Here is a 23,694-nt window from a genome sequence, read left to right as displayed (position 1 = left end):
CTCCTTGATATTCAATCTTCTTCAATCATTAATTCATCTAGAAATTTTTGTCAGTATAACTCCACACAACTTCCATTCCAAATGAGGTCTGACCATTATCCTTTGGGCATTGTTGGATTACTTTTCTAAAACAAAACTTTATTCGAGAAATGTTACCCAGCTTTCCTAAATTCTTTGTTTGATTTTTATCAAAAAAAATTGGAACAAAGTACAAGTTTCTCATTTTATAACTTAACAACTCAATAATAACTGATAGACTGTGAAAGGACCACCAGACGAAAAAACACTAAAACAATCCAAACTGCCTGAGAACGTCTGAGGTAGAGGCTCCCTGGTGAACCGAGTGTGCGTGAAGTGATGAAGTGACATTTATGATGTGGGTGCTAACAGTGAGCAGTAGAGACGATGTTGATTTAGCACTGTGTGTGTGTGTGTGTGGTTGGGACTGTGATGGCCACCAGGGTCGAGTTTAGCCTCGCTCATTTATCTACTACAACAAAGGATTTCATTCACTCCAGCCTTGAATCCAAAATGAGGGGAGGTGGTAGGAAACACCTTGTAACAATCACACTGTCTCTATTTGATCCATTATGTTGAGATAAGGTACAGTCTGTTCAGCTGTCTGCCGTGTTGGCCATTTCATTTGTGAAGAGCAAGGATAACAATGCGGACAATGCACCGCTGTTGCACAGAAGTGAAAACTACATGGTGGTCAATCATAAAAAATAATTCCTAAAATAGTGACGGAAACCACTGGAATAACCTGGCAGAAGAAATTCCAGTTGCTAATGCTGCAGGACGCATTCAAATCCATTAACGCTTGAAGCAAAACAGTGAAACGTCTTGGTCAACGCAGCTCCTCGGTCAGACTAAATCCTTCCCTTTACACAACTAGTTTTACACCGATTACAAATTGTGGTCCGTCTGATGGCCCCCTGAAAGTGTCAGCCCGGCTGCACGTGATTGGACGGAGACAAAGTTAATAAACAAGCTCGGCAGAATGATAATGTTCTGGGGGTAATTTAATCAGAATGAGCTATATGTCATTTACTAATAGTGGGTACTTTGCTGTGATTTATCTGTGTTTGCTGAGTGGAGGGAGACGGAACAGACGGCCAGCTCTCCCACAGTAAATAGGGCATGGGAAAGATTCCTCATGCTATCAGGGAGAAAGATTTACCACAGGCTGATGATTAGTATTATTAGCACAGGTGCAGCTACAGTTAATGCCCGAGACTCTCATTTTGTACTGAGAGGGAGCACTAGAAAAAGAAGGAGGTGAGCTGAACGAGGGTGCGTCTCCCAAAGGTGCTTTGTCTGTGGTCCCATAAGATCCACAGCTTGCAACTAAAAATACAGAAAATCCGATGCTGCTGTGATGCACATTTTGAACCAGCCATCGGAAAGTTTGCAGCAACATCTGCTCTGGATCTCTCGCTGCTGGGAGCATGTGTACAGCTGCCATGCTTATCAAATGAAATCTACTCTGTAATTGAGCTGCTCAGCTTTGTCATTAGCTACTACTGCAGAGCCCGTTCTAAACGTGCCTGTTTGTTTGGCCTGTGGTGATGCTGGTTGCAGTTTTCTTCCTGAAGTGACCTGCAGTAATTCAGCTGCACCAAGTAAAGAGCGGCTGCAGTACTCAGTCTGCAGAACCCCGAAGCTGCTAATTCCAAGTTAGTGAAGCTTGACTCAAACCTCGAACTGGAGAATTAGTTGTTGTTGCCATTGGTGTGAACGCGCTGATGTTGTGATAGTTTGTTAAAATCGAGTGTATCACATGTCGACACTGTAGGCTACTTCCATGGACTCTTTACAATACACAGTGTGAAGCTATAAGAACTATAAGAACTGATATAAGAACTTCAATACTTCAAGATCGAGAGTTATTTGATGGGTTAGTTACTTATTAAGATAACTCAAGAATCAAAGCCTTAGAAATGTTTAACTACATGGAATTATGAAAACTATGATATTTAAATGTGATGTCACATGGCCACGTGATAAGCATCCCTTAATACATCACTTAGTGCAAATGTATCAGTGTGATACACTGATGATCTTCATTTTATCTTCATAGGATTAAGCAGTTTTAATCCTGATTGTTTTAGCAAATAAAGGTAAAGACAAGAAATTACAAAATCTAATGATGTCTGATGTTATAAAAGAGAAAACACACCTGGTTGTAAGATATCATAGATGGCACGTAGGAATTCACTGAATATAGGAGACCTTCAGGCTTGTGCCGCAGCAGCATCACAAAATAAACAAATGGCTGAGCCGTGAGTTGCTCCCGTGAAGCTTGAGTGCAGATTGTAGAAGTGCGGTGAAGTGCCTGGTCATTGTAGACGGGAGAGCCGACTGAGTGTTCTCGAAACAGTTAGCATCCCGTTTTTAGATTAGAGAGTAATCTCAGGTCTGCCAGCATTTCGATGCTGCATGGATAAGGTTATGTCTGCACACTATCAAAGTGGGCTGGGTGGAAGCAATACTCCAAAGGCTGAAATCTATAACCCTACAACTGATAAGTTGGAGTGAAATGCAGCGGCATATGAATCCCAATGAGCACTATTTCTCTAGAGGGACCACTAAAAAAATATATATATATTTTTTCTGCTCGGTGAGATTACTCACAACTGATACAGTATCCACACAGTACATGTGAACGGATCCATACATGTTAAAAGGTACAGCCAATTTTTTTTTTGTCACTGTTGGTTGAAGCACAAGAAAATAAACACAAAGATTAAAATGGAAAGAGGACACTGTTGACAGCAACACGATAAAACCAAAATGTTGGCCCCTCTTGTTTGAATCCAAATATGTTTCATTATTTAAAGCGTATACTTAGAGCTCAAGCAATAATGGGTAGGGGGGGAGAGAGGCAACACAAACAATAAACAGTACAAACGTTTGAACTGTCAATCTAAAGTTACCCTGGGGAGGAAAACAAAACTGGGTAAAAGATTTCAGATGAAACTGGAGAGGGGGAATAACAGCGTCTATCTAAAAAGTTCCTCTGGGACATTAACTTTCTCGAGCAGACCTCTAGTTTGAACTCTGAATACCTTCTAGGTCCACCGTGACAGCTAGGGCTGAAATGTGCAAGTAAAGATTAACTTGCAAGGTCTTTGCTTAAAGTTATTAGTGTGGACCTGTGGAGCAGCATAATAAACAATAAGACATCAGACAACTCCATTGTAGCAGATCATTCTCAAATGTGTCACACATTTGAATTAAAATAACACCTTGTCACTGCAAATAAGGTGTTTTACTGTGTAACGTAAATTAAATCAACACAGATGTAGATTGTTGTTGTGAAATGTGTTATTTATTGTTAAATTAAAACAGAAAAGATGTTCTAATTCCACCTTTGCCTTAAGGCTGAAAACATCATTCTTATTGTGCAGTTATTTATCGGTTCTTTTTGATAAAAAGATTAAATAAAGACTTTTACAGTGTGTCCTCATCGAACAAACAGCAACGTTTCCAGTAAATTAAAATCTAGGTTAATATTCTGGATGATTATATGAAAAATTCTCCAGAGAGCTCTTTTGATTCTGCTTCCCTTTCTTTCCCCCCAAAAAAACGGATGCCGTGATAACACACATAAACACAGTCCCTGTTTGTTAAATGTCCTCTAATGTCTGGCCTGAGAAAAACACACAAAATGAAAATAATGCCACAGATAAGTACTCCATGCAAAATGTGTTTTTTGTGTGTGTTCAGATGCATCACTACCCAAAAGCTTTATAGAAAAAGAAGTCTATAGAAAATGTTCACGGGTGGTATGATGTCTGCGTCTAAAAACCACAAGAATACTGAGACACAGTATGTTACTTTAAATTTCTGCACTTTAAGTGGCAAAAAACTGATAAAGCTGGTAAAGAGATAAAGTATATGTGCGATAGAAAGCCTGAACATTGGAGGAAATACTGTGTAGTGTTTAGATGAAAAAAACTACTTTATACTCACTAATGCAGTTTTGTTCTAAACAGGCTAGTTTGGGGATAGTTATCGCAGAAACAGACGGCAAGGGTAAAGAGGAAATTATGCATTTAAAAGGCGACCATACTGAAATAGCCCCTTACCTTGAATATAATTGGGGATTTCTCTGGGTTTGAACATTGTTGGAAACATTTTGGATAATGTAAGTACTCAAGTTAACAACATATATATATATATATATATATATGTTACTTAATGTTTCCATCGCACTTTAATCATTTAAATGTTTGATATTCTGACAGCAGAACATCTCAACCATGGGGCTGTGTTTGTTTCTTTCCTCACAATCACTTGTAACTTCCATTCTTGGTGCATATTTTGTGGGGAAGTGCCACATCTGATCACTATTCTGATCACTATTTAAGTTCATATATTCAGTTCTTAAATACACTTAAATGGCAATAATGACATGTCATGGGCAATGTTGCAACACATCTTTCCACTCGTATGGTCATAAATGTGCGACTTAGCTTGTTATGCTCGACAACGTATTTTCATTTGATCATTAATCTACGAACAGATGAGTAACTTGTCTAACATGAGGGCAAATAGACAATTTCCTTGTCAGACTGATGTAACAGACAGTTTTTTTAGGCTTTCCGCTATGGTAGGTGGGTAATTACTGTCATTGATTAATAATCCTGGGCCGGCCCCATAATAATCAGTCCCACATGTGCTTGGCCCTCTTCAAGGAAAAGCTCATTTGCCACTGGGATTCACAGCCTAAACTGCTTAGTGGGATGTAATGGAGAGCAATTTTCTTGTCTTGAGGAAAAAAGGCTGAGATGGGGTGGGTTTATTTTCCATTGCCTCAGCACATCAAATCTCCAAACAAGGACAACTCTGATTTCAGATCAACTGCGCTTTTCCCTGTGGGCAGTAAGTGGTTTTCCAGGACGCACGGAAGCGTTTTATTGCTTACCACTTATTGTGAGTATTAGCTTTAAATTGCAATTTCTTCCAGTTCTTGAAAAAGCCACAAAAATTACTAGAACAATTCCTTGTCGAATGACATACAATACATTGTGGGTGATAACAAAACAAATGCACTGTCTGAGTTCATAGCACGATGGATGATTTATTTCTACGCATTGTTGGCAAAGTCAGATGTCAGCTGGATGTGCAGCATGAAGCCAAGTCGATATGACTAAAATTGAATTAAAACCAAAATGATTTCTGTTTGTTCTGCATTATTCTGTGTTTAGACTTACTTATTTCCAATTCTATGCAATGGGTTTGATTCCAGCGAAGGGGGTCCCCGAAGAAGAGTCATATCCTCTTATTTATGTGTTTATAGAAAATTGTGAAAAGCAGCACAATGTTCAGGCGAAGCTAGACTAAGAATGCCCACGTTGGAAATGGTGCGCTGTGCCAAGATGTGAACAGTAAATGGTCCATCTGTCTGTGTTCTCCTCACTCTTGGAAGAGTAGTTGAGCCACCATCTGCAGATATGCGTCAGCAGAAGCAATTCTGCATGCGATGAGAATGTGCATATCGTGGCCTGCAGATATGGATGCATTCAACTTTGTAAATACGTGTCTAAAAATATCGATGCGGTTGGTGATTTAAATTTGTTAAAATGAAGACTGAGTTATTCATTTTTAAAACCTTCCCTGCACACAACCAAGTTGGTCCAGTGCGCATTTGCATTTGGCATCCGACGACCTCAGTCTGCTCTGTGAAAGCACAATAAAACGCTCCATCCATTCTGAATCATGACGTAAGGCTCTTTGCTTAGGGGTTAATTGTTTGAAGATACAAGTATAAACACTCATTATATGTCAATTTTAATCATTTTATGCTTTTTATTTAATCCACAAGGGCAATTAGCATTACATTAACTTTCAATGAATCTAATATACACTTCCATTCCACTGAAAACTTCTAACCTTTATTGCTACGCCTACATGTAACATCACTGAGTTTAGGGAAATTCAAAAATGGGAAAATTGTCAGTTGTCGTGTTTGTTTACTTTGTTTGGCGGTGAGGGGGTGGACAGACTATTATTTGAGATTTCATAAACCAAACAGATTGTTGTTTGCCATCACGGCAGCTTTATAATGCATGTGTAGGTGGAACAAATCAGACAGAGATGGAAATTAATGGGAAAAGAACAAAAGTCCAAACAGTGGGTAGATTTCAGGAGCGACTGAGATCTCTTGTCAGAACGTACAAACTCGGAGAAATGTCAAGCGGCTGTCAGTTTGCCACGAGCAGACGAGAGAGACAATGCTGATGATGACAGTGATCAGAGTTGGAAGATAAGAGGATGATACTGGCTCTGAGTAAAGATAGCTCTAATATGAAATAACATCACGTTCAAAAAAAAAAAAAAGAACTGACGGTTCCGAGTAAAGAACTACACAATCTATAACGAGTTATCAGCACAGAGAAGGTGTTGTGCCCAGAGATAATTACAATAACGGTACCCGGTGGCAGTGTGATTGCTCCCAGATGACATTGCAGGTTATTAAATTGTCATGGTGCACCCTGTTTTGGCGGCGCAGACACTTGAACCGGCTGCCCACAAGAGTGACTCACAGTTTATCTGCTCCATTTGTTTGACATCTTTACGACATACCATATTAACACAACCTAATTTCATCTGGGCCTCAATGTCTTCTCTTGACTGTCTCATGGAAATCCTTCAGGGTTAGGTTAGGACTGCTGGGACGTTCGTCTCGACCGAATTACACCAAGTGACATTTCTTCCATACCATCGTGCTTTTCCTCTCCAGTTTGAGAGGAGAGAAGCTTGTAGCAAACTTGTAAAAGTGACGCAAGTGTTACTGACAATTACCAAAATAAAATTAGCTCAGAAATGATTACAAAAGTCAATCGTGAGGGGAGGTGACACACATACACACAGCACAAACTTTCTGAGACTTGCTAAAAAAAGATTGTATCAATGAGATGAGAAAGAAAACAAAGGAAACAGTGCAGTCCCTCCTCTGATCAGTCATGGCCTGACAGTGGGAGTTGTGTGATTCGTTAACAGAATAAATCAGGGATGAAAAATCAATCAAATTAAGCAACTAATAGCTCCCTTAATGTCTTTGTTTGTGTGCGGGTGCCACTCCCCTCATCCAGCTATACAACAAACACCAATCATATTAATTAGCCTGCAAACAACAACTCCCCATATTATTACAAATGAGTTTTTCACAACTAATAAATTATGATTAAAATGTTTTTATTGTGGACATCAAGGCACCCCACTCTGATTTTAGAGGCAAATGACCTGAGTCATTCTGTGCAGGTGCTGAAGTGTGGACAGTTTCATTTGGAATTTGTTCATCTTTGTCCAAACTTTATAGGAACTATGACCTCAATTTATTATCAAGAGCATGCATGCAAAAACCAAATATTTGTTTCATGAACTGTGATTTTTCTTGCTGGTTCAGACGCCTCAGGTTTCAATAACGAGGCCATTTCATAAAAAAAACAAAACAATGTTGATTAATGCAGGGTTTTTCACTGCTCCAGTGTTTTCCACAAAATCTTGATGTTCACTATCTGTTCAGGTGAGGAAGCCCTGTATGGCAGCAGGATATCCCTGCAGGGCACCGGAGCACACATTACAGAACAAACAGAAAAACAAATGAATTACTGGTACTCACATCTTGCAGGCAGATCATATCCACAGGTGATCTTGGCCTTGCCGGTGTCACAGCCATTTAAAGAGTGGCACTCATCATACAGACAGGACCCTGCCGCTTTGTGTATGCAGCCGTCGACTGAAACGAAAACAGATGCACAGAGAGAGGTAAGAATGACCTGAGGAGAAACATACAATAACAGACATGTGACATATCAAAGCAGCTGGAATGATTAGCAGTGTGTCTTCTTTATCATGTCAAAACAAACAGCTGTTTAATGGAACAGGAACAAGCTGAAAATGATGCCCGTGGGTTTGATTCTCGTTACTGAATTTCCACATTCTCTCCCTCACTCTGTAGCGTCTGTCTGTAGGGAGATTGGGTCTGACATACTGCGCTGCGCCTGTTGCTGGTAAATATTGACGAGCTTCGGAATGAAATTAGCCAGGCGAGGATCTAATACCGCCTCCACACGCAGGGAAAATGAGACTGTTCTTCCTGTAATTCCTCTCCACTGTCAACAGAGATATACAGTCAGATCATTAACTGTATTTGCTACCCGGTGGTGGTAATCTTATATCTGTTCAGCTCTCTGCGGTGAGCCTGTTATGATGTGGATCTGTGTTCTTATTCTGTCTCACTCCCCATTGATGTGTGTGCCCCGGTTCCACAAAGACCCAGAGCCCCCCCCCCCTAAGGTTTTAATTTTACCGGGTTAAGGCCATGATACACTTGATTGATGGCACGTCTTACACAACAAGGCAGAGAGATAGAAATCCACATTATCCGTCTCTGAAAGCCTGACATCCCTCCAAGAGCATGTTATCAATCACACTGAAACATCATAAAATCCTCCTCAAGTTGTCCTGTAAAAATCCTCACAAGCCATTAGACGATAACAGAAGCAGGAGGAGGAACAGAAGCAGTTGGACAAACAGACGTGTCTTTTCTTCCGCGTGTCTTTGTAACAACTCAGCCGATGGGAAGAAAAAGCCTCAGACTAGCTTTATCCATCAAAACTAAAATGGTTGAGGGTTAAGATGATAACCAGAAAACCAAGGTTTACATATTCTAAGCTGATGAAAGAACAGAACTGAGGAATAGATAAAGTCTAATCTGAATTTATTTTCCTGATAAAAGACAAAATGGGACTGATTATTTTTTTCACCTGTAATCTGATAATTATGCACAAACAGAGCACAACTATGGAAACAGGATGGAGATGGGTTATCCGCTATCTTCAAAAGTGTAGTTTGCTTCACATCATGGGCGCAGACAAAAGGTCTTTTGATGAGGGATGGTCCTTTTTCTCAGTTCCTTTCAATTTCTCAGGGATGAGTCAACGACAACAGCTGGGCGGAAGATTTTCCAGCTCTATCAATCATCTTTAATGGAGTGAGGGACAGGCGCTTGACAGAGACGAATCCTGATGGCTTTTTGAAAAAGTAACATGAGTGTGACAGTGATGTGGATATGAGGAGGGGATCGCTCTGGTGACAATGGAAGCTATTTAACACAACACAGAGAGGATGTAGCGCTAGCTGTAAGCTTGGCATTTTTATAATACGCTCTGTGCAAACAAGATCATCCACGATCATCAGCCGCAATCATAATTGCTACTTAACATCTCGCAAACATGAATTGCTAAATGCGCACGCTGAGCTGAAAGCTCGGGGAGCTTACTCCCATAAACAAGATCCTCCAGCCGAACAAAACCTTTTTCCATTGTGTTTTATTACAACACCGACCTAATGAGATTCAAGCACCTAAATGTGTTCACCTGATAATGCACCTGCATCACAGCAGTGACAGGACAGTCAATATTTTCTAATATCTGGATTCCTACAGAGGCATCTTAGTCAAAGTTCTAGTACGACTGGAAATTGTGAATTATAAATACTTATAATGTTTTGAACATACCTTTTGTATATTTACATGTATATGTATTAACCTGCATCTTTGTTTTAATGTAGTCTACATATTAAAAGCATTCTGGAGTTTAGATTTTTGTGCTTCTGAAATCAGTATTTAAATGCAGTTTTCACTTTATAATGTGATATAGAATATGAAAAGCACAAGATTCACATAAGGGCTGTTATTAACACTGTAGGTTTTAGCAGTCTGAAACATTTGGAAAAGCTATTTAACAGATGCTTCTGTGAGTATATTCAACATGTTGTATTCTCTGGCTTCATCACATTTGGCCAATAAACTGAAGCAGACCAGAAAGCAATATGAAAAAAGACAGACACCAAGAGTTGCACATTACATGACGGCTACATCTCAGATGAAAACTTGGCGATTTTTAAGTGCTAATTGCTTAGAGATCCTCAGTAATTATATTGGCTAATCTAGCTGGCTCATCCGCTATTTCAACATGCCAACTGGATTCAGTGTTTCAACAAAGCTAGCATCCTTTCATTAAGCTCCACTAATGTGAAAATAAGTATATATATACAGTGCTGCACTGGGTTATGGTTTTATTCAGAGATTCCCATCAGTACACTGGCATTAAGGACAATTCTATTGATTAAAAAGTGTGCATAGGACACAATTAGGGATGAATTCAGGATGCATTCTTTCTAAGGTCTTTGTATCACTGATATCAGATGGAATCTTATATAGGCTAATTATTTGTCTACTAAACCTTTGTTAATTACAAATGTCACCTATAATGTGTGCCAAATCATTTTACATTGAGATTGAGTCATCGTGTTTCTCTAGGAGAGATTGTCAAGGGGGAGCAGCAGCTATACATTCCTCTGGATCTCTACATATGAAATGTTTTGTGATAATGGCACTATGCTTCATTGTTAATCCTGATCATTCCTAAATGGTTAAACTGTTAAATATGTGAGATGTTAGAAATGTGTAACTGACCACAGGAAAGAGGAGCTGATTTAAGGGCAAGGTCCTGGTTTTGTTTTATATTTGTTCTTATGATGTGTTTGAGAAAATAGGTGAAATAAAACTGGCACTTTTTTTCCTTGATTTATGATGAGCTGTCTAAAAAGAACCAAGGAAATAAATACCACCGATCTATAGTATAGTTAGTTGCATAGCAAAATATTATTTTCTGTCCCATCATATTACATTGAATTAAATTTTTGGGGAATTTAACTAAATAACAGTCGAGGTGGATCGTTCTTTATTGCATTGGATATAATTGTGCATCAAGATGTGTAGGGAATTGGAGGATGCACATCTCTCAGCTGCACTATAAAGGTCAAGCAGGAAAAGATATTTTAAGAAAAAGAGGAAGACATATGATCTTTGTAGACTGTGTTTAATACAGAGTGTTTCAGGTTGCATGTATTTGTAAATCTTAAGGAGCAGGAGGACACCCTCAGAGCTTTCTGTCAACAGGTACAAGCTATGATCTTTTCATGGTCATATAAGGCCAGCCAGGTTAGGACAATTTAATAATGCCCTCCTCCAGTTTGCAGTGTTCCCGCAGGAGTCCACCTTCCCCAGACATTTTCTTTCATCACTACCAGGCACGGCTGATGTCTTACCTATGAGCACCGTAGGAGCCCGACGAGCACAAGCATTCAGGGTTCTGTGTTTCATCTCAGTAACTGAAGAATGAGATTGTAGATAATAGTCTCTGCTTCCATTTCACTGCTCTTCTTGTTCATGCTTGCATAAGCTGCTGTGACTGTGAAGCTCTTTTTTTTTTATTCTGATGCCACTGAGTGTGTCACTGTGCATCTTATGTCAGCGAGTCCCTACAAGCCTGGAAATGTGTGCACGGTGCCCGTAAATAGAGAGGAGGCTGCTGAACTGATGTGGCCGACAGCCAGAATCTCGGATGAAGATTTAATTTACCTGCTTTACTTAGACTGCTTCACGGAATGGGTGGTGCAGAACAGCAACATCGGGGGTAATATGGGTGTGTGTAAACAAATACAGACAGGCAGGTAAGCAAAGAAGCAGAGAGGTTTCAAAATGTACTTTGTAATCTCAAATAAAGAAACAGAGTGGGTTGAGAGGCGATAAAACTTGATTGTGAATAGTTTGTCATTGTCCATTATTTAGGCAACTAAAAGCAGATCTTTGTTCCATAAGTGGAGATATGACCCACATGCAATTTGGCCACCAATTTATTTTCTGGTTTAAGTGGGATTTCAGCTTTATTCCCTGCAGATTTCTACATTATAGATGCCTGCAACATCACAAAGACAGCCTAAGATTCTCATTAACTAAGAAGGAGGACAAGTCAGCTCAATCTCCAGTTGTTCACACTGAGAAACCAAGACCATACACGCACTGAGGGGCTGTATGTGACAACACAAATGTCCAAGTCAGTTGCTCTGGACATTTTCTGGAAATATTCCTGCCTGCCCCTTAATAGAATCCCTGCAAAATGTCCAAATAAGCCCATGTGAGAATACAGTACTAAAAAAGCAAGCAAGCAGTGGTGTTGATGACCTTTCTAACATATGACAACTGGAGGAATACAAACATCTCAGGAAGAAAAAGAGTAGCTGTACACGTAGAAGACCGGGTGAGCATGTGCACTTGAAAAGACAATGATATTTGAGAACTTTTGCGGATGAGGGCCGACGCCAGTGTTAATGTGGTGCAAATGAAAACATTGAGTTTTCTGCTGCGGAATCTATATGTTTTGTCCTTCCTCCTGCGTGATCTGCCCATACGCCACCCTTCATCTACAGCATACGTTACAGACATTTTCCTGCTGTTGTGAACGCGTCTGACATGGATGGTCTCCTGCTGCGTTCTACATATGTGGAAGGCAAACTCATTTTGAATTTCGTGGAGTGCCTGTCTGAAAACAGCTCTAAGTACTCCTGCTTATCTGTAAATGTGCTTAGACTGATCATTATTTAAAGTTTTGCAGCTGCACAGTCTTACCTCTTAGTCAAAAAAGGTCATGTGTATTATGACGTTTTGTTATCATCAATAGCCATGTGTCTGCAGTTTTAAAAGTACTCCTGATCACCATTATGTCTGTGTCCCTCCTTTATACTTGGAGGCAATAACCATATTCACATGAAAAAAAGAGAAAAAAAGTACATCACAGAAGGTGATCAAAGCACACTCTCTCTCATCTCGCAGCTTTCACCCTGTGTCCCATGTCAAGCAAAAGCCCTGAGATGAACATGTGCTCGGCTTTGTGATTCTCAATCAGAGGTACCCGGTGCTATATTTCAACTCCTGCTAAGACTTCTTTATGGAGGACATTTCATTTAACAGGCTTAACATTCAGGCAGCAGCATCTGCTTCTGTCCACCCCACTACTGGGCTACCTCAGCCGCTGTTGAAAAATATAACAGTTAATACCTCATCTATCTCTCCTCGCAGCCAGCCTCTGATTTAGGCTGGGCCTATGTGGGACAAAACATTTATTCATTTTCTCTGAGTGCCTTGCTCAGAGAAAGCTTCCCCACGCAGCCACTCCAGCAGGTCTGCACTGCTAATGAAGATAACTTTGAGCGGTGGCTGGACGCTATCCCTCTGTACTCATAAAGGGAACAAGGAGAGAGCAAGAGACAGAGGGGGAGACATATTGAAAGAGACAAAGACGACAAGTGTGTGTGTGTGTATGAGTGTGTGTGTCAGTCCAGAGCAGTTTGAATTAGTTACTCAGCTGTAACCTTGGCTCCTGCCATTGTTGAAGACACCTCTGCCTCGTCCTCTCAAGGCTCCGTTCCCACATGCATTAAGGGACTCGGCAAAGCTCTGCTTACTCTCCCCGGGCTTCTCCCAGGCAGCCCGAAAAACCAAGGGCTTTCAATCGCTCCCTCAGACACAATGAATACCTGCTCTGCTCTCATTACAATACCCTGCTTTTCAGAAATAGTGTCAGCTGCAATTTTCTCTCCTAATTATTTTCCGCTCCTCCGAGGGTTGGGTTCAGGACTGGAGCCAGAGGAGGCATTGCGGGCTGGGCAGGAGGGAGGAGGTGCTGAGCTGGATTCTCCGTGGCACATTGTGGACAAGTCCGACTATGGGTCCATAATCTAACAAAGGGGAATAGGTTGTCATCTATATAAAGGTGGGCCTTAACTTTAACCTATGTGCCTAAGTGTGCGCTCCCTCTGATCCACTGAGATCTCATGCAGCAACAGTTCTTGTGTGCAGGTCAAACAATCAATACTCTGAGGGTCGAGGTTTCCACACAAACCAAAACATTTCCCTGGAACCATTAAGCCATATATCCCCTTCCACCTATTTTTTTTTTTTTTCAGTATCCATGGCAACAACATATTTCCTCTCTCCTCACAGCATTTTCAGAGCTGTACACTGATCAAAGCCCCCTCCGCAATTCCACCTCTGTGATTTACGACAGCATTTTCTACTCAACTAATTTCACTGAAGGAGATAATGACTTGGATTAGCTGCTAATCATGTGCCAATCAGAGATCTGGCTCAACTAAATGTCAGGTGGAATACGTTCAAACTATTGTGCTTACTCCCTTGTGGTACTGGATTATGTGTCCTAATCGCTGCAATTTTGGATGCAACAGGAGCCAGATCTCGCTCTCTACAGTAACCAAGTTCCAAGGAAAGGGATAATAATCTCCATTTTGCCTATAATACCTAGGTAAACAGGGGATTTGGACTAATAAAATGCGAGGCAGATAGGCACAGATGTTACTCTCCAAAGTGACATAAAATACCTCAGGCTTACATGACTCACAGCTCCCCTGACACTGCTATGTAAGTAGGAAGCAGAATAAATGACACAGGAATCACAGGTTCCACAACAACGCAGTGGAAACCATGTTGTTATTATTGCTACAGTTTGGCCCAAGTTGACAAATATGTCAGCAAAGACTGTAGTTTTTTTTTTTCAGAAATGGCATAAAGCCCAGTGGGTTACAGTTTCAGGATTAACTATAATAACATTCAGCAGAGCATTTCAATAACAGAGAAAGAGCCTAATTACCTCTGTTATGGTTTCATTGCAGCTTGTCTGTCTGTCAGCAGGTTTACTAAAGAACTGCTGAAAAGATGTTTTTGAAACTTGGTGGAAGGATGGGACACGGGCCAAGGAAGGAATTTTGGCGTAGATCTGGACAAAAGGGGAGCGGATCCAGGAACCTCCTCACTGGGATGTCTGGTGCTTTTTGACATTTTAACTAATTTCCCAGGGTACATTATGGATTTTGATGAATAAAATCTGTCATATTTAGGGAACTGATATCTATGAATGCGTGTAGGTGCAGCTTGATTTAAGGGGACAGTTGGGCCATGGTGGAGGTATGCGCTCTAATGAGGACAATTCTAGTTTAGAATTTGCAACAAAAATTGCAACAGTAACCATCTGCATTTAAAAATATGCAAAATACATCCATTTGATAGTCAGTTCTCAGTTCTAATGTTATTTTGAACACGTAAACCCAATGCCAATTTAGTAGGCGTGGCTCGGTGTGTCAACACATCCCATATTGGACTGGGTAAGACTGAACTGCAAACACATACAAGTCAATGAGGGAGCTAGGTTTTATTTTTCCAGATTTAAAAACACTTTATAGAATTTATTATCTATCTCAATAATTAAGCTTTCATTGCTGCTAGATGCAGTGTCCATTAACAATTGGCTAAACAAGCAGATTTGTCTTAGTTTTTATATGCCTGTGGTTGGGGTTCTTTTATGGGATTTAGAAAAGAACCAGATACACCTCCTACGTAGAGTTACGCCCCTAAATGCTCCGCCACTGTTTTGCAGTCCGCAGATAGATTCTTCTAAAGAGTCAACTCTTACAGGTGATTTCCCCACTAACAAAGTTTTAAAAGAAAATGTAGAAAAAAAAAAAGACATGACATGACATGCTTGCTTTGGCTTAATAACATACATACAAGACTAAAACAGCAAGCGTCACTGAAGTTATTTAAAAAACAGCCTCTGGCAGATTTCCCAGCACCTTCTCACCTCCCACTGACACTTATTCTTGGGCTGTGTTAGTCAAACTAAATTTCAGTGTACTATAAAAAAAAAAACATGTTACCATAGTACCCAGTTTACTTAATGTTATATGCAGATCATGCTGAGATCAGTATCCAGCTCACTATAGACAGATTCAGAAATAGTTTAGCATTCAAAAGACTATTTAGACTTTATTCCTGCTACTTAACTGGACTAAAACTAGAGCTGGATATAAGGAGCAGGGGCTGAAGTTTGACATATTAGGAACACACACTCTTCAGGCCGTAAAGGAATGCCAGGTTAGGTTACCCAAGCTCATGTGACATGGTCGTTGGAAACCTGGCGGCCGACAGCTGCGGACGACTCGGTGCCAAACCCCAGCCGTGCTGACCTCCCTAAGACAGTTGTGACGACCCTGGAGCGCACATTTAAAGATGTTGTTTCAACGGCTCTGTCTTGTTGTTGCAGGACTCTCTGTCTGAAGCAGCGGAGTCATTCTGTCCCATAGAAAACCAGAAGCACACTGTCTGCATTCTTCACATGACGAGCACTGTTTGGTCTTCCCAGCCCAACTCCAGACAGGTTAGCAATACTTTATTTGGTTAGGCCACTGCTGACCTCTGTACTGAACCATCCAAGTTTTTTCTTGTGACTGTTTTTCTAAACCTTACCCCCTTTAAAATCCCAAATCAAAGCCTCAAATGAGCCCAGATATTGACTATCTACAGATAAAATGTGAATTTAATTTCCATGTTTTACTGAAAGTTGAATTGAGCTGATAGGACATGAGTATCAAAATTAGGTGTGATGCTTTCCAGGTTTCTTTTCTGTCTTTTTTGTAGTTTGCATTCTTAGTCATCATGATTTGTTTTTCCTCACAGCATGGGGAAACTGTACAGACTAAAATGATCATGAATGCATCGTGTTCTTTGCCTGAGACAAATATGTACTGAAATGGTTGAATATCTGTGGAAATACAGTGACCAGGACATTGTCAAACTACCATTGTGAGCATCATTTTCCGAGATGTGAGTCCTGCCATTTACAAAAACCGTCTGCATCGTCCCCATATCCTGGACTGCCATCACAGAACAGGTCTCCTTCCTGATGGAAATCCACAATTCCTATCTTCTACTACTCTGTCTTGGTCTCAAAACTTTCTTTCATTTCTCTGTGTGAGGTGCCCTAATAATCCCAGATAAACACAAACCACCTCTTACAGCTTCCTCTTCCTCCTTCAATATCACCTTTGACTCCTCATCCAGTCTCTCGTTACAAACAAGCACTCCGTCAATGTGGCTATTATCGCCTCGTCTCCTAGGTTAGATTACCTTTGGCACCCCAGCTCTACTATTACTGCCTCAGGAAAGACAGGGAGTGGAGGAGAGTGTCAGTAAACAGTACGGTGTGAGAGACTCAGATCTTTTCTCCCTCAGCAAAACCAATCTGAAGTGCAATGTGTGTTTATGTGTTGTGGGCCAAGACGCGTGTCTATGCGTGTTTCTCACTTGCAGAGTTACCTTAGGCTCATGTGAATGTGACATCAGACCAGAAAAATCTTCACTTCTTATTCGCGTTTCACATCTTGGTCGTCCATAGGTTAAATTGTTGATGACATAAAAACCTTTCTGTTGGTTCTTTGGGTTCATGGGCGGAATCAAAGCATTTCCGAACAACTTGAAATATTATTAACAAGAACAACATGACATGTGGTTAATTCCTGCCTGTAAGAGATTCTGACATCAAAGCGCTCTCATAGCAGGGTTTTTAGTAGAGCAGTATATCTCTGGTACAAAGGTAGTCAACATGTAACCCACCACCATCAGGAAGCATCTCCTTTTAATAAGCTCGCCACCTATCTCAGTGGGAGAGGTTTAAATCTGCTGCCCTAAATAAAAGAGGATAATCCCACTGCTGACCACTAAGGGCTCCCCTCAGACTAGAGCAAGAGTCAGAACCAGATGTGAATTATTAATTATGTACATCATGTTTTAATTAACATTAATGAAGATCCAACACTTTCATCACAACTGGCGCCTTTCATGTTTTTTTTTTCTGTATTATATTGATGAGCAGCCAGATTAATCTTTTTGTTCCTGAACAACATACAGCCGGTTCGCCTCATGTGAGCAAGTATTTTGAATCAATAAAACACACAGATTTTCATCCAGACATAATTAAATGTTGCCCCCTGAAGAAATTGCCCTCTTTGAGAAATTAGGCTAATAAGGGACACACTAATGTTGAGAAAACACAGCCCCCAGAGCGGATCCTGGCCGGTTTCATCATAAATTACTTCCCAGCACAGAGTTCATACTGGAGTCACCCAAGAGAGCCCGCTGTATGATGGTAAAGGATGGCTTCTCTAAGAACAACCTGGCTAGAGGTGAGAGTTGGAACAGGAGCACTTTGTTCAAAGCACACACTGCTCTACGTAGCAACAACTGCAGACAGGAGTAGACAAATGCATGCAATTATTGAGCAATTTGAATAGCATGCTTTAAGGCCGGGTGAGGGGAGAGAGCAGGTATGGCTGCTGTTCCACACTCTCGGATCTTCAGGCCAAACTCTCTGGCAAGTCCGTAATTGCAGAAATGAAGAAAGATGGAAACATGCAATGAAAGGCCACCGCTTTGGATTAAAATGCATGAACAGCTGTTGCTATTATGCATGGTTCTTTGGGTTTGCTGGTGCAAGGCACTTCTTCAGCAAAGCCTACAGCCTTGTACAATGCATTAACATTTGCAAAGCACCATGCAGAGCATGTCAAAACCACAGAGCACTATGTAATTAGAAGGTCATAATCATTCTGGACTCTTTTATTTCTGTATTATTGAGCTTATTTACCTGTATAGAAATAGAGAATGTGAAGTTTTTTAATTCTTGCTCAAGTACTGAAAAATTTAAAATTCTTGTAATATGAGTAAAAATATTGTTTAAAAAAGGAACTGAGATTTCAGGCATTGTAATGAAGTTTCTATGGCTGTTAAACTAGGAGCAATAAACATTTGTGCAACCGTAAAACCAAATGGCTGTTTTTATAACACTGCTATTTGCTCTTGACTGTTGGCACTAAAACCAGGATTAATATCTAAGCATATACTCTTTTTACTCCCGTCACTCCTCTCTGTTGTTCCCTATAATAAAACGTTTGCAACATGCAACGTCTAACAATGTTTGATGCAATAGAGGAAGCGCAGGACAGGACAAGCTAAAGCTGACATGGTGATACGAGGAAGGCTAATACCAAAGATTTTTAAATTTTTATAATCATCAGAACAAAATCTTAAATTAATCCTTTTTTATTTTGACATTTATTTTTTCTGCTGAATTTTACAGCTTTATAAAATGGGTCAGTTAGCTGCCTTTAATAATGTTCTAAATTGGTGAGATATCTGCAGCTGCATCTGTTACATCGATAAAAGAAACAGATTCAATCCCAATAAAGACAATAAACCTGTTAATGTGATGTCAGTGTAAATTTTTACTACATCTTCTTATTTTATCTTTATCGTTTTCTAATCTCTTTAAGTATTTTATTTTTATAATTGTATCTTTGTTAACCTGCCTTTGGTGTTTCGTCATTTCAAATGTATGAGATTCTCGATAGCGTTTCCTCAGTTACTGTTAATAGTGTTTAGCTCTGTGGGTGGTTGGGGTGGGAGATATTGATTTTATTCTATAAGGCCCTTTGTTCTTTGCTTGTAATGAAAAATGTTTCATAATTAAAGTCTGATGATTGATTGATTTAAAAAAAAAGGTTATTCTAGAGAGTAGGAACTAAGATACTCAATTGCACCACAATTTCACCACAATCTAACAATAAAGTGCCTCCTGATCACGTTTGTTTAGGTGAGTTCCAAGTTGCTCTGATCTTAAATTTTATCTGCAAAGCCAGTAGGGAAACAACCTGGGTTTACAAATGAGCAAAAGTTCAATCAATGTGGTTCTTTCATTATAAAAATCACAGTGATGTCTGCCTGACAGAATTAAGCCTCAAAATCAATATAATCATAGGTAATTGTTTTTCTCATCTTTCAAATGGAGATTACCTGAATTCTCCAGATGATTATCCATTTTCCATTACAGTGAAATTGTAAACAACTTGATATTCGAGTAAAATGTAATATGATCAGTGGAAACTGCTGGTGGGTAAAACATGATTATTTGGCGTTTGAGCCCAAAGTAGTGGTATTTTAGTTGTGAGAGGATTTTATGATCTCCACAGATCTATATGTTGACCTTAGAGCTATTAAAGTCTAAAATGACAATATTTAAGTTTGAATTTAATATATATTAAGTTATGAAGTGTGACTCATCAAATTATTGATTTATTTTGCATTAAAAACAAAAACATTATTATGGAGATTCCCTTATGTAGCCTATATTTCAATGTCATCAAAGCACTTGCAAAAAAGCCCCAGTGTGCCTTGCTGCTTTAAAATCATTACTCCCCCCGCAACTCAAAGTAAGCAAACAAAGAGAAGCAGGCCACAGGGGCCAGAGCTTGTGATAGCCAGTGTGAAATCCTCTCCAGTGATTTATCTGACGGGGCCCTGACAACTTTCTTGCAGACTCCCAAAGTGTGCTATCTATTAATTGAGCCCGTGTCAGCACAGGGGAGATTAAACGTCCGCAGCTGCCCACTGAAACGTCTTCTCAGGCCCAGCTGTGATACACAAATCAAAGGCCCCGGCACTGAGATGTACCGGCACAACACAGAGCCCACCTCCATGACTGACACAAAGCTCTGCACTAATGCACTGTCGTGATTAATTGTTTGGTAAATATGCAAAATTGTGACTGTTCACCAAATCTGACACTTTACTAATGGTCAATTTCTTTTGCTTCATGGATCTATAACAACTGCAGAAGAGCAACTCTGTTCCTGCGTGGGTCAAATCCACACTTGGCACGCTATTAATAGTCTTGACTTTTAAGTATGCCTATGATTTGCCTCTTGACTCCCTGTCCTTCTTAAATGCTCTTCCTGGGCTTTTCTCCCCAGGCTCATCTGCAGTAAAAAGCTTCTAGTAGACCTCTAGGCTTGCTCTCAGCTCCCTGTGTCCTCAGTTAAAGGCCTGTCGTCCTCCCACTGCCTCTACTTGAAAAAGCCCTGTGTGGTCTCAGTGCTTAACTAGTGGCCATGGCCTGGCTCCACCATGTGAGGCTCCTAGCTGCAGAGCCAAGGATTAACAGAAATGGGGCTTTTATAATTATACCGTCATGATTCCAGGCCTTTCCTGCTGGTCCTTTTAATTAAGTAGATAATTTTTCTCTGGGGAAGACCGGCTTTAACATACTTACCGGCTATTTCAAAGCCAGACTTTTCTCAGACTTTTCAAAGATCTTCTCCATAAAGACTATCAATTGTTATGAATTAATAAAAATCAAAAGAAATGAATCACATTTGTGGGTATGCCAGAACTGCATGTGATCACAACTAGCATTAATCAGTGGGGTATGTTAATGCAACCGCTGGAGCGTTTTCTTTGTCTCCTCTTTCTCTGTGACGAGTGTAAAAGCTGCTCTATCTCTGAAGGATGGAGGTGGATCTTGTAGGGTAATGGGGTCTTCTGTCACTCATGCCTTTGTGAGTGACAGTGACAAGTCTAATAACGAGGGAGATGCCTGGTCACCCTCCCGTTCAGCCATTTCACTGAAGGGAACTATCTCTGCGATCCAGTGGGCAGTCACGCAGCCATGCAGCACCCATCCTGCACAAGGGAGTGTTATAATTCAAATGGAACACTATAATGGCCAGTACAGTGACAGCATTCAGATAGCTGCTTGTTCACAGCTCGGCTTGGTGCCCATTATTTTAAAAACCTGCACCAACACAACCCCAACCCAAACCGCTTTTGTAATATACTCCAGGAACAGTAGATATGGTCATTTGGAGACAACAATACTCTCCAAGTCAAACACATTTATAAGAACAATACATAAATGGCATAATATCATAATATATTATTTTCCGGTCTGCACTTACTCTTCAATCAATGGTTTGTGGATTACAGGCGTCTCATGGCGACGTTTATACATAGAATCACACACGACTCTCCGCACCACTGACTGGCAGAGCGGGATATCAGTTACCGAGGCTATGATGGAAGCCATTGACCTTCCCGAGATGATATGTAGACTTACAATCCAGTGCACTGTCACCTCTGAGAATATTAGTTATCAATTCTGACTTTAAATCTTCCAGGTCAGCATATATGTCATCTGAGCGGCAGAGCAGCAGTGATGGATGTCATGCGAATAGCGGGCTCCATTCATTGTTTTGGTGCTAATCTGATAATTTCCTTACAGCCTCTTAAGCAGGTTATGATCCATTTTTCATTTCTTATACCAAGACAAGATATACGAAATCCATTTATGGCACAATTGCTGATGCCATTAAGGAAGAGCTTAAGATATTATTAAAATCTGATTATTTCACATATCAAGGCTGACTGTACCTCAGAAATAAGACACGCATGGGACATGAAAAAAGGGAAACTGAAAGACTGACGAGCTAATTTACTCCATGTGGTGCATTGCAGACATTTTGCAGAAAACTGTATAATGTTGTTTCCAACAACAACAACAGAAAAATCTCTGGAGCGTTCAGATGAGGGGTGGCGCTGGAGGTGCAGGAAGCAGGATGTAACATATTTATTCTACTGCAGAGATCCCGTGTTTTTGTTTACAGCATTATGGACACCAGCATCTGCCCGTATCACCCAAAGCTCTGAATCTCGTTGTTTTTCTATGGCACCTATTTTTGTTAATTTCATTTTTGTTTATTTTTTGGGTTTTTTTGCATCCGTCCCATATTAGAAACGTCATCAACCTGCCCACTCACTCACAGTGAATCATTCAAATGATCTGCTGCTGTGGGCTCACTCGGACATAATCCAAAGTTTTTACTATAAAGTGCTGGCAGGAAAAACTCTGATTGTCGGAGCCTCTCACTCTGACTTTTGCATTCGCAGATGCAGCCTCTGGATATTTTCAGGAGATTATCCGGAGTTCAGTGCATGTCTGAAAGCCTCTTAAGTTATATACTGCATTTGTTTGGAAAGTTGTCAGAGTGAAGTGGATTTTGCTCAGGTCAATGTAGTGTGATCCAACCATAATTCAAGACCGCCAGTGTGCTCACTTAATGTTTGATGCTGTGTAGATCTTGCAGTGAAGTACGACCTCAATCTAAATGTACTTTTTGGACAACAATCAACTTGTGATCACCTCTGTGCATTACCATATTTTGCATCTGCTGCTGTGGCAATGCGATCTGATGCCCCATGGGCTTGGACACGCTTTCCTTAAACTTGGTGGAGCAGATGGTGAGGAGGAACAGACAGACAGTGACAGATAAGGTGACAGGAGGGACACCAGCCAACACTTTGCCTCTTGTTTTCAACCTTACAATACGCGTAGTTCTCTGTCGGTGAGTAGCTTTGCTTCTTATAGCGAAGCCAACAAGCATTTTCAGTGTATGATCGTGGCATTTAGCATTACAACTGGGGATTTAGTCAACAGAGAAAGGGGCCACCACGGAGACTTGGCACAGCTTTGGAAACACCAATCAGACTGCAAGTGCCAGTGCTGCTCACAGACAGAGACCATAGGTTTGGCTTTTTTCCTTCTCTCTCACTGGGGATGCTTAGCAGAGGGTGCATCCACATTTCTTCACAAATTATATTAAATTTTATTCAGAATGCAGCTGAGGGGAGCTTTAAATCAGCCAGCATTCAGGTGAGAGCCCGGCTTTTGAAGGGATGACAGGATATAATTTGATTGGTCATAATTGATGCTATGCAGGCACTACAACACCACCTGTTATATTTTTTCCTCCTTATCCAACCTGAGTGGCAAAAAACCCATGAATGTAAAATCAAAATCTGTTGGTCACACCCAAATAAGCTTGTATTATGAGATTCTGTAACCACCTGTGTTTCCAGCTCAAAAAGTGTTTACTTCTTTGACAAAAACTATGACTAAATATATGAATCAATGGCATTTTTCCATGACAGCATCAATGTTGTCAAACACTAGCTGTGACTACATCCACACAAAAAACTGTTGATGAAAACAGGCTTAACTGAAAGGTAGTTAAAAGACTAACACTATATTTTTCATTGGTGTAAAAAGAAAAGTGGCATAACCTTCTTTGAAAGGCTGCGCTGCATGTTTCTCTCCCTGT

General features: G+C 40.4%; 1 protein-coding gene across 3 annotated transcripts in view; it reads right to left on the bottom strand.

Annotated features, from left to right (window-relative positions):
- Window positions 1–23,694, bottom strand: part of macrod2 (mono-ADP ribosylhydrolase 2) — a 402,121-nt gene that overhangs the window by 227,034 nt on the left and 151,393 nt on the right. For all 3 annotated transcript variants that reach the window (XM_020094321.2, XM_069538689.1, XM_069538690.1), the window contains exon 5: window positions 7,631–7,747. In XM_020094321.2, the coding sequence (XP_019949880.2) occupies window positions 7,631–7,747 (117 nt within the window). The remainder of the gene's footprint in view (window positions 1–7,630; window positions 7,748–23,694) is intronic.

This window comes from Paralichthys olivaceus, chromosome 14 (assembly GCF_024713975.1).
Source record: "Paralichthys olivaceus isolate ysfri-2021 chromosome 14, ASM2471397v2, whole genome shotgun sequence".
NCBI lineage: Eukaryota > Metazoa > Chordata > Actinopteri > Pleuronectiformes > Paralichthyidae > Paralichthys > Paralichthys olivaceus.
This window is presented reverse-complemented; position numbering and strand designations above follow the sequence as displayed.